This window comes from Mya arenaria, chromosome 11 (assembly GCF_026914265.1).
Source record: "Mya arenaria isolate MELC-2E11 chromosome 11, ASM2691426v1".
Lineage (NCBI taxonomy): Eukaryota > Metazoa > Mollusca > Bivalvia > Myida > Myidae > Mya > Mya arenaria.
Window position 1 is genome coordinate 13058619 of NC_069132.1, and position 12277 is coordinate 13070895.

At 38.0% G+C, this 12277-nt stretch overlaps 1 protein-coding gene across 3 annotated transcripts in view; it reads left to right on the plus strand.

The window, feature by feature from the left end:
* The window catches only part of LOC128207779 (uncharacterized), a 55189-nt gene extending 43501 nt beyond the window's left edge, over positions 1–11688 (plus strand). For all 3 annotated transcript variants that reach the window (XM_052910902.1, XM_052910901.1, XM_052910903.1), the window contains 2 exons: positions 9538–9628; positions 10180–11688. In XM_052910902.1, the coding sequence (XP_052766862.1) occupies positions 9538–9628; positions 10180–10218 (130 nt within the window). In that variant the 3' untranslated portion in view covers positions 10219–11688. The remainder of the gene's footprint in view (positions 1–9537; positions 9629–10179) is intronic.
* The last annotated feature ends 589 nt before the right edge of the window (positions 11689–12277 follow it).

Sequence of the window (12277 nt, forward strand, 5' to 3'; positions counted from 1 at the left end):
GTGTTAGTGGTGGGGGATGTAGTCCTCAAGGTGGGTACAGGCTGGTGTTAGGGGTGGGGGATGTAACCCTCAAGGTGGGTACAGGCTGGTGTTAGGGGTGAGGGATGTAGCCCTCAAGGTGGGTACAGGCTGGTGTTAGTGGTGGGGGATGTAGCCCTCAATGTGGGTACAGGCTGGTGTTAGTGGTGGGGGATGTAGTCCTCAAGGTGGGTACAGGCTGGTGTTAGGGGTGGGGGATGTAACCCTCAAGGTGGGTACAGGCTGGTGTTAGGGGTGAGGGATGTAGCCCTCAAGGTGGGTACAGGCTGGTGTTAGGGGTGGGGGATGTAGCCCTCAAGGTGGGTAGAGGCTGGTGTTAGGGGTGAGGGATGTAACCCTCAAGGTGGGTAGAGGCTGGTGTTAGGGGTGGGGGATGTAGCCCTCGAGATGGGTACAGGCTGGTGTTAGTGGTGGGGGATGTAGCCCTCAAGATGGGTACAGGCTGGTGTTAGTGGTGGGGGATGTAAACCTCAAGGTGGGTACAGGCTGGTGTTAGGGGTGAGGGATGTAGCCCTCAAGGTGGGTACAGGCTGGTGTTAGAGGTGGGGGATGTAGCCCTCAAGATGGGTAGAGGCTGGTGTTAGGGGTGGGGGATGTAACCCTCAAGGTGGGTACAGGCTGGTGTTAGGGGTGGGGGATGTAGCCCTCAAGGTGGGTACAGGCTGGTGTTAGGGGTGGGGGATGTAGCCCTCAAGGTGGGTAGAGGCTGGTGTTAGTGGTTGGGGATGTAGCTAGGGCTGTCAGTGGCGGTACAGGAAGTGGAGATGTAGAAGACTGAAATTAATTTATAAGCATGTTCCAAATCATTTTCAGTGCATTATGATGAAATCTTGTTGTTTTTTATTAAATTTCATTTGTTCTGGGTCAGAAGTAGTGTGGCTGCTGGGATCTGTTTGGTTAGGGCGAGACACTAATCTCATTGGACAGCCGACCCTCTGTTAGAACTTTGTCAGGGGTTGGTAATTTGGGATGTAGAGATTAGAATAGCCATAGGTTTGGAGATGTGATTTGGTTTGTGGGGAAACATAAGAAACGGTTATTCAGGATTTTTTTAGCTTACATACTGAACATAAAGTCTCGGACTATCATCTTGAGGCATCATCTGGAAAAAGTATTCATTATGCCTTAATTTATGTTCATTTTAAGCTTATAGCTTTTTATTTTGTTAAGTGACACTTGCTCAGTCTTCAGAAGGTCAATGCATTATCACAATAGAAAGCAATAAATGTTTGTCTCTATTGGCATTTAAAACCAAAAAGACTAACTAGTTACCAAGAATGGTGATATCATAATATCCTATTTCATATAATATAAGACTGTTTCTTGTGTGTGAATATTATATCAGACAAAAAATATTATTGAAGGTATTTTAGTAGACAGATTTAGTTAAGGTCTGCTGGCCCCCAATTGAGATGGTATAAAACTGATCATTTAATGGAATTAACTGGCTTATTTTAGGAAGTGTTAAATCATGCTTCTGAAATTATTTCAGTGTTGCTTTTTTGTAAAGAGATAATGGCAGTATTAATCTTTTATTTCTTAAGTTTTATATCAGTATTATATTCATCATAAGATAAGATTATGGCACTGAATGAAAGAAAAGTAAATTTATTGGTAAACTATCCCTAGAAATAGTTTTATTGTATTCCCACGATAAAAGGCGAATATGAGATCAAAGTTGCAAAGGTATGAGTGTTTTATTGGATTTTCGATAAAAAATGTAAAAGGTGTCTCAAATCTAATGTTAATGTTAGCAATATTACTTGAGAAGAAGCCAGCAATCATTAAGATAATCTCAGTGTGCCAATCACATAGATACTTGTACATCAAGATTGGTGTTCAGAACGGCACTATGAAAGTGGAAGATGAAGTGGTTTTCTCAATGAATGACGACAGCAAGACGAAACATGCAGTCGGGATTATGGCGCTGCTGATAGCATGTTACCACATACCCGCGAGACTCCCTGCTTCCTGGGCTCCGGGCTTCCGGGCCTCGTTAATTGTTGATAAATGTTCCATCTATTTCTGAATTAATGGACCCTTTGATCACTTGTGTTGCTTTTTTTTGTTTACATTACTTTCTGTTGTTTTTTGTGTGTGTTGTTTATGTGGGTGGCCATGAAGGCTGTTAGTCAGATCTGTGCATATTACCAGTCACAGTTCATGCTTTGCTACCCATTCATCATTGTAGAGGTGGAATTGTTGAGAGAATCAACAAACTCCCTGTATTCTTACCAGTTCACCAACTGTTCTCTAACCAACTCAAGTAGCTCATAAGCCTTTCTCGAGTGCTCTGCTCTAGGATTCACACCTTATGACATATGCTTCATTATAGTCAATCAGATGTAATGAATGTTTCTTTGAACTGTAGGTGGTTAATCGTTACTGTCCTAGTCCAAATGGGTGGTGTTATGTAAGGGTTCAGTTTCTTTCAAGTCCTTACTTGAGTATGTAACCAGTTAAAGTTATTGCGCTATAGTGTGAATGCACATATTGATACACTCTTGATGTAGTCATGTTTTTGCCCTTGTATTATTTATGATGTTTCCATCAATGACCTCTGGAAGCATCTGAGTACCAAGTTGCGCCACATTATCTCTGTTGCAAACTAAATGATAGTAATTATTTATTATTGGATATCTAAACCATTAATGGTATAAAAAACAGCTATCTTAGTGTTTTGCGCAAAATGACTCTATACTAGCATGCGCTCAAGTTGGAGCTGAAGAATACCGGTAACTCACTTAATAAAACTAATAATTACTTAATTGAATTTTGGCGGTTGTTTTATTCAGAAGCTAACTTAACAGTTGAATCAGAATCTGTCTGGTAATCTCATTTGTGGAATCATGAACGTAAACCCTAAAAAAACATTTGGTGACATTTGCTAAGCTATGACTGACCATAAGGTCCTCACCTACCCGGTACAGCTGGTTCACTCGACCACATTTACCAATGTTGATGAAGTTAGACAAAATTTGCTCCTGGAATGAACGCGATGGTAAAGCAAGGGACTATAGTGTAGGCGAACTTTCTACAGCAAACCCATAACTAAGGTGTAGTTAAGACAACATATCATAACTAAGCCTGACGCAAGCAAACTTCCACCAACATTCAATTGCGCAGTCGGCGTTTGCCAACAGAGTCTGTACAACTTAATCAACTTAATCAATGGTTCAGGAACATTTACAAACAGAGCACAACTTAACACCAATGTATATTTCCGATTTACATCTTAAAATTTTTCAACATTCGCCAGCCAATATCATCTCATAAACTTTTAACAACTTTTTCTAGAAGACCTCCACATTTGCCCACAGTCATTAAATGTCGGTCCAAACGTCATAGTGTGAACCCAACAAAAATGAGCTGCTAAATAGTATAGTGTAAAGGCAATTTTAGCTTTACCAAATAGCAAAATATTTTTATATAGGTGATTGACTTAAAATGTTTTGTATTCACGAATTTCGAGACTAAATGAAGTTTTGATTAACTGCCTTAATGAAATTTTATGATGGTCTAATTTCCAGTGTGAAATTTGCAAAAAATTCTTTAGTCAAAAACGTATAAGTCTAACCCTATAAATATTTCTTTGAATGTAGTGTTAGCAAAATGTTAAATGAGAAACAGGAAGGATACAAGATATGATATGTTATTTTGGATCACAGAGCAGACAACACTATCATGATAGACTTATCTGGTGGTCTAAAATAAATTAATATTACTGAAAAGTTAACATGGTTCATTCATCTATGAGGTGAAAAAGTGAACATTTTCTTTAAGAAAAATACAAAAAACTAAAATGGAACATGAAATATATATCTAACTGTTGCATAGTGTTGAAATCGTTTCCTAGGATTGGAGACTGAATGCTTGGTTCATAGACTGCCTCTTGAATCCTCCCAATGAAGACAACAGGTAGCATCACAGAGGCAAGCAGCTATGAACACGAACGCAGTGTTATCAAGTTGAAAGAAACTGCGAGATATGACGAGTCCAATTGTCTGCTGCATGCAAAACGGATACCCTGTCTGTACGAATTTGATAATAGTCTGTCTCGGTTTGTCTGTCGTCTAGGCACATCTATCGGTTTAGCATGCAGGAATGTCTATCTGTCTATGCCTGTCTGTCAGTTTCTTATACAGCAATGTCTGTCTGTCTATGCCTGTTTATTAGTTTTATACACAGGAATGTCTGTCTGTCTATGCCTGTCTGTCAGTTAAAATGCAGGAATGTCTGTCTGTCTATGCCTGTCTGTCAGGAATGTCTGTCTGTCTGGCCATGCTTGTCCATCTTTCACATGCGGGAATATCTGTCCATCTTGTCCAATATTTATGGTTATTTTTTAACCTAAAGACAAACTAACCATTAACAAAAAAACTCAGATTGTTGATTTGTTATGTAGAATTGTGTGTTGGTAGTCATTACCAGTATTCAAAATGAAAGCATCAAGAAATTTTATCAGACCTCTGAACAAATGACTGTTTGTTGTTTGTCAGGGGACTGTAGTGATAAGTTTTGTAATAAACTGATAAATTCTCTTCCCAGTGGACTGATGCTATGTTCTATTTAAAGCTGAAGAATTTTCCAAATGTTCCCATAAGATAACAAACGGATAGCTTGAATGTTTTTTCGCCAAAATAATGTAATTAACATTCTTACCAGCTTAAAGTGCTGTTATTTTCTTGTCAAATGTCACTTAATGCCATCCAGTGTCTTTTTATGCAATAAGAATGCCATGCTATGCCATTTCTGCCCGGAATCCATTATGTCTAACACATTGAAGGTGAGACTAGTAAGGTAATAAAATTATTTATTTAGCAAATCCATTAGCTACTCTTTGTGTATATGACTATTTATTCCTAATTTTTCTCTTGACAAAACTGTTCTTTAATTGAAATTGCTGTTTAAATTGAGTGTGAAAGTTTTCTCAGTGTTTCAATGGTTGTGTACACAGGAGAATGGTTGTTTTACAGCAGTGAAATGTCTGCCTAGCTACTATCGCAGGAGACACAAGCTATGAGAGGCATACCAATAATTTCTTATGTCTAATTAATAATTGAGGGGTTTAGTCTATAAAAATAACTTCGCTGTCAAAATAGATGTAGCTAGGAAGATGATGGGATAATTTGAGGTGCCGGAAAAGTGTTTGAAGGTAGATGAAGACAAGTACACAGCTATTCCAGGCAGACAGAGTTTAATCATTGGAGGCAAGAGGGTTATCGGAGATATTCCTTTACCTTGTAATGGCTTTGAGATGAACACTTGTTGTTTCATTATCCTGGAAAAAACAAGCCACCTGCCTAGATTGTTGAAACCGAGTATTAGTGTCTGACTCTGAGTGGCCACTTTCCATTTGTTAAAAGTATAGTAATTAAATGGTAAGTGTCCTCAAAATAAGTTCAATAAGTAGTTTCTTGTTAATGTATTGTATTGCAGTTTGAGAATCAGAAATGTTTGGAGGTTGTTTCAAGACTCAGACAATGATGTTTACCAACTGGTTCCTCATTACTGTTGCCACTTGCTTTTGAAAAGTCATACAGTTCAAACATTTATTTTGTCCAATTGGATGTAAATATTTTTTATCTGCCATACATTCATTTTGGTAGATCAGCAGGCAGCCGTTGTTGAATTTAATCAGGTGAATTGGTGGATTTCAACAGAGGCTGGGTCAGTAAACACTTAAACACGTCAGTAATCTTGTTAAAGGTTTATTAGTATGTTTTTACCAAAATAAATGGTTATGTGCAGTAAACCATTAATTTTGATAGAATACATACTTATAACATTTAACTATGGCATACCATCCAAACAGACACATAAAATCATGACGTAAATGCTCTTTGTACTATTATATATTATATAGTCGCTCATATGCGCAAAACATAAGTGATTGCGTCAAGGTACAGTTTCCAAGCATTTCCAGTATGTTAGCTGCTTGCTGTAGAGACTGATGCGCTTCTTCAAAGGTACACTATAGAATGTTATTATGAATTGAAGTGCTAAGCTTTCCTCTCTACAATTATCACCAAAGAATAAAGGAAAATTTCAAATAAATAGCAACTAATAATCATGAAATTGTTGAACACTTAGATAGTAATTGAAGTCAGTTAATTTTATGTTTCAACTTACTCTGAAAGAAGTATATGTCTATAGTACAGATCAATAAATTTATATGGAAGAAATTGCAAGAACCTTTTGGCAATCATTTTATTATCTTAAGCTGTGTACATGCATTTTGTAGAACATTAATTTTGTAATGTGTTATTGGCCCTTATGTGTGGCTGCACTTTGAATTGAGGTAGTGTAGCCCAATGGTCAATAATGATGTCTTATGATTAAATATTTTCTGAAAAGCACTTTTTATTCTCACAAAATGTACAATTCTTGGCTAGGGGCATGTGTTTTGACTTGCCAGTGGTATGTGTGTTGGTTTGCAAGAGGGATGTGCACTGGCTTTGCCAGGGCATGTGTGTTGAGTTGCCAGACAGATGTGTTTTGGCGTTGCCAGGGGCATGTGTGTTGAGTTGTGAGACGGATGTGTTTTGGCGTTGCCAGGGGCATGTGTGTTAGCTTAAAAGGGACATGTGTGTTGGTAGCCAAGACTTGAGATTGAGAAAATGTATCCCATTATTCTGTTAATGGTCAATGAGGATATTTACTGATTAAATATTTCCTGAAAGGCACTATTTATTCTCACCAAATGTACAATTCTAGGCTAGAGGCATTTGTTTTGACTTGCCAGTGGTATGTGTTTTAAGTTGCCAGTGGCATGTTAGTTAGCTTGCCAGGAGTATGTGTGTTAAGTTGCCAGTGGCATGTTAGTTAGCTTGCCAGGAGCATGTGTGTTAAGTTGCCAGTGGCATGTTTGTTGGCTTGCCAGGAGCATGTGTGTTAAGTTGCCAGTGGCATGTTTGTTGACTTGCCAGACTGATGTTGTTGGCTTTGCCAGGGGGTGTGTGATTGCTTGCCAGATGGATATGTGTTGGCTTGCAAGCGACATGTGTGTCTGTTGCCAGGGGATGTATATTGGCTTTACAGATGTGTTTTGGGCTGCTTGGGGCATTTTTGTTGGGTTGCCAGAGGCTTGTGTGTTGGTTTACCAGAGGCATGTGTGTTGGGCTGCAAATGGCATGTGTGTTGGGCTGCCAGAGGCATGTTTGTTGGCTTTCCAGGGGCATGTGTGTTCGCTTTCCAGGGGCATCTGTGTTGGCTTTCCAGAGGCATGTTTGTTGGCTTTCCAGAGGCATGTGTGTTGGCTTTCCAGGGACATGTGTGTTGGCTTTCCAGGGGCATGTGTGTTGGTGTTCCAGGTGCATGTGTGTTGGCTTTCCAGGGGCATGTGTGTTGGCTTTCCAGGGGCATGTGTGTTGGCTTTCCAGGGACATGTGTGTTGGCTTTCCAGAGGCATGTGTGTTCGCTTTCCAGTGGCATGAGTGTTGGCTTTCCAGGGACATTTGTGTTGGCTTTCCAGAGGCATGTTTGTTGGCTTTTCAGAGGCATGTGTGTTGGGCTGCCAGAGGCATGTGTGTTGGCTTTCCATGGGCATATGTGTTGGCTTTCCAGAGGCATGTTTGTTGGCTTTCCAGAGGCATGTGTGTTGGCTTTCCAGAGGCATGTGTGTTGGCTTTCCAGAGGCATGTGTGTTGGTTTTGCCAGGATCATCTGTGTTTGATTGCAAGTGGCATATGTTTCAGCTTTCCAAGAGCATGTGAGTTGGCTTGCCGGAAGCATGCTAGTTGGATTGCCATAGACATGTGTGTTAGACTGCCATAGGCATGTGTGAGTTGCTGGTAACTAAGACAGACAAATGGGTTACCTTTGAGTATTCAAAATTTCTTTACAGCATAAGACAACATTCTCATGAAACATTCTGGAAACAATTCCCAATTTGTATCAACAATTTACATTTTTGATCTTCTCTTTAATAGTAAAATATATTGCTCTTAGTTGTTGTTTTTTAAACATTTTTGCCTTGATCAAACATTTTTATTTGCAAAATATACTTGCATGGTTTACATATCATGAGTACTCAATAACGTTTTATGGATGCATTGTGCTAGTGCACTTGCTGTAGGTTTTTCATTTGCTGCTTACTTGATTACAGGCCCCATGTGATGCCTTCTAGATTTTATTACAGTCAAATTAGATGCCTACTTTCATGCTAATTAGGCCTGCTGCTGAGTTTGGCAAAGGCATCATGTATGTTGAATTCTAGATCAGTTTGTCTTTTGCATTTTTTGAGTTGTTGAATATTGTTATGTTGTAGATTATTGTAATCTCTGCTCATTTCCTGATTTCATTTGTCTGCTGATGAGCCATCCGGCAGGTTATCAGTGTGAAAACCTTCAACTTTTACTGTTATCTTAATGTAATAATGCAATTTTACACGGGAGTATCTGTACACTTGGAATGGCTAATCATTTCATGAACTTTTTAAATTTTTGAAAAGTTACATCAGTGATTTTAATGGGAGATATAATATGCACACATTGGGAGGGGCACTCGATGGCTCTGCATGAAGAGGAAGTAGGGGGTGGGAAACTCCTACTGGAAATGGACGGGAAACGCCATCTGTTTTCATTAAAGATTTATAGTAATTGAATTATGAAGAAGAGCTGATCATGATTTTTATTATATAATTGTGTTGATTATTACTTGCATATATCTCTATGAATGTATGTTCGTAGATTTTTCAATTTTGGATTGTCTGTTAAAATGATTTAGGGGCTTTATAATTAGAATATCTTTTGTCTTCTTACCAAATGTGTGTTTTATATATTGGCACTATCTCACCATCACAGTAGAATGGTGCCGATACAGCCGTGTATGATACTGTGGTGTTGACTCAGTCAGGAAATCGTGACTCTGCAACAACTCTGGTCACAGTTTTTCAGACAGTCAGTCATCTTCCCCACCAAACTCCATGACTCTTCTTGTCTCTGGGGACGTCTGGTAGAGAGCTTGCGATCTTCCAAACCTATATGTTTTATATCAGAAAAAAACATTGTTTAGTCTTCAATGTTTCAACCTCTTATGACACATTTGTCTTCTTGATCATTTTCATTTATATTTTAAAAAATTGCAATTATATGTTTACATTATATGTTATACATATTTTTGCAAGAGTAAAAGTGGGTTTCAGATTCTCATCCAAACTTCTTTTTTAAATGAATCAGATCGGCGGATCTTATTGTTGGCAATAAAAAAGCAATTGGTATGATTATATATTGTCAAATGAAAAGTTTTGGAGCAGGGAGTTTTGAATAGAGGCAGTTAGGGATGAAAATCTCAAAATTGTTTCTTGTTCCCTACATTTGTTTTACAAACATCCAAATGATGAAAGGGAATTTCTGTACTTTTAACATTATTAAAAAGGGACAGTAATATTCTTGTTTGTGTTGTTTGTTACTGCAGTCTGTATTGTTTGTTACTGAAGTCTGTATTGTTTGTTACTGTAGTCTGTATTGTTTGTTACTGTAGTTTGTATTGTTCCAGGATTCGGGAGAATGAGGTCAGGGTAAAGCAGTTGCAGCAGAGGCTTACCAAGCAGCCCGTGCGCACACGCACTCGGACACGCGGGGGTCTCGTATGTATATTTTAAGTATTAGAATAAATACTACCAATAACTAGCTATAGAACCGGTTCATACCAGTTACACATATTATACGTTTGAAATAGGTTTCTAGCTTTTCAGATTTAAAAAAAAGAAAAATTAAGGTAAAATCATGGCATGGTCTTGTTGTCGTTAGAGTCATGCAGCCATTTACTTAAACCTTTTCCGTGTTACTAAAATAGCTTCTATGATAAATTTGGAAACATGTTCCCAATGGTAATATGCATATGGATGCCCATAATTCAAGCTCGTCTGTATTTCAAAGATGAATTGTCACTTCAGCATGCATAAACTAGGCCTTGGCCATCATTCAAAATCTGTTTCAGATATTCAAATGAAACTTGGTAGACATGTTGCAAGAAAAAAATGTATGCACATGAACTCTGAATGTTCCATAACTCTGGCTTTAAAAATGATTGAGTTTTGCCCCTTTGAAAAAAGCACAATCAGACAAGCATAGAAGTTCCCTCTGCAGTGCTCATGTTAAGGAGAACATATAATAAAAAGTTTTATTTTATTTGCAGAAAGACCGGTTGGCAAAGCAGGGTCTACTGGAGTCATGACACCTCACTTTTTTGCGAGCACCAAGCTTTTTTACTGTGATAGACTATGTGACATGTGCTACTCAAAACAATGCTGAAGCAGGCAAATGTGTGTTGTACATAGTGCATCATTTACTACTGCCTGGGAATTGTTATATATAAGTACATCATCAGAAAGTGTGATGTTTCCCTTCTGTTGGAAAGATGCACTGATGCTTGATCCAAGGGTGATATTGTGGTATGCTTACAAAGAATACAGACAGAAAGCCTTGAGCACGGACTTCAGATCCAGAATGGGACTTCAGATCCAGAATAGGACTTCAGACATCAAGCTTTGTCCAGAATGGGACTTCAGACATCAAGCTTTGTCTAGAATGGGACTTCAGACATCAAGCTTTGTCCAGAATGGGACGTGTCATAGGAAAAGGATCCGATCAGGAAAAATCAAAGTGCCATCTCTTGTCTTATGTGACTTCAGTGTTTATTTAACTCTTGCTCAGAGCCAATGTATTGCTTATGAAATGATAAGGCAAATACTGTTCAAAACACTACTGTTTAACTGTCAGATGAAACTGAAATAGAAGGTTCTCAGAATAAAATAATTAACATATTGTTTGAAGCATGAACTAAATTGGTTTTGGAGTTTTTTCAGTAGTGAAATTTTAGTGATTACCGGTAGCTAATTTATAGAACTAATTGAATTTTTAAGCTCATCAAGGAATCAATCCACATTCTTTCTTTTCTTGAAACTGGCATTGCATAATTACCTACTAGGTAGGTCATTTACTATCAAACTTTAGCCAATTCAAATTATTTATAACTATTTTTTTCCTTAGAGAAATATAGCATTTCCAGTTTCATGAAGTGAAGGTATTTTACTTATGGCAAGATGCTTTGTAATTGCAAGATGCTTTGTAAATATGGCCATGGTAAAGAGTTACAGGGACGTTCTGGGTCCTTGTCACTTTAAATTATTAATTATTATGCAATGCAGTCCTTGATATTATGTGAAATAGTTAGCTAGATTTTTACTGACATTATAGATCCTAGATCTTAGTATGAATCTCCCTTGTTTACTAGTTCACCTGAGAACTGAGCTATTGTGAGCTACCGTATTATATCATGCATAGGACGCACTTTTTTACCCCCAATCCTCGTCTTAAAAATTGCCTGCGTCCTTTCTATGCTATTAGAATTTCATCTGTTTTTTTCCAAGTCCATTTCAGGTCGAAAATATCGGACCGGGGAAGAACGCGGTAATAGTAAGTATCTGTACTGCGTTACCGAAGAGAACAACTGACATAGGTAAAATCACGCAAGTTAACACACGCAGAAATATATTGAATGTTTACTTTAAAATGATTTATTGAGAAATAAATTGAAAACAAACATGAGTGTTTGCTTTTTTATAAAAGGGACGCTACTCACAAAAACTCGATGTGAGTCAGCACTTTAACTGGATTGAGTTATAACGGCAACGGAAAATCGGGAAACGAGGTAAATATCAATTAATTGTGTTCATGATTTTAATGTTTCGATATTTTACAAAACATTTGGGTTGTATGTTACTGTTTTAAAAAATTAATAAAGGAATGTGCATAATGCAAAGTAGCATTATTGTCACTATCAAATCTTTTCAAATGTGCGAATGTGTGAAAAACACCCGCTGTCTGTCATTAGAAAAACATCAATAGAACAAACTATTGCGATGGTAATTCCGTATGGTTGTTTGTTCGCACTTAACCCGATGTGCCTTCCGCTGGCAAGGCTAATTACCGACATGCATTAATTATGCCAACATGCTTTAATCCGTGCAGCGACAAGCCTTATCAAAACAATCAATAGTTTTGACAATACACAGTTTTGTTGCGATTGCAACGGTTGCAACGGTTGACTGTCATTAAGAAGGCATGTCGGGACTATTGCAACGGTTGCAACGGTTGCAACGGTTGACTGTCAGTCGGGACTATTACGGCATTTGTATAAGTCTTATAATATGCGTGAATGTTCTCAAAATATCAAGACATATATCATTGTTGTGTATGCTAAATTACGACGATAATTATCGAAATACACAAGA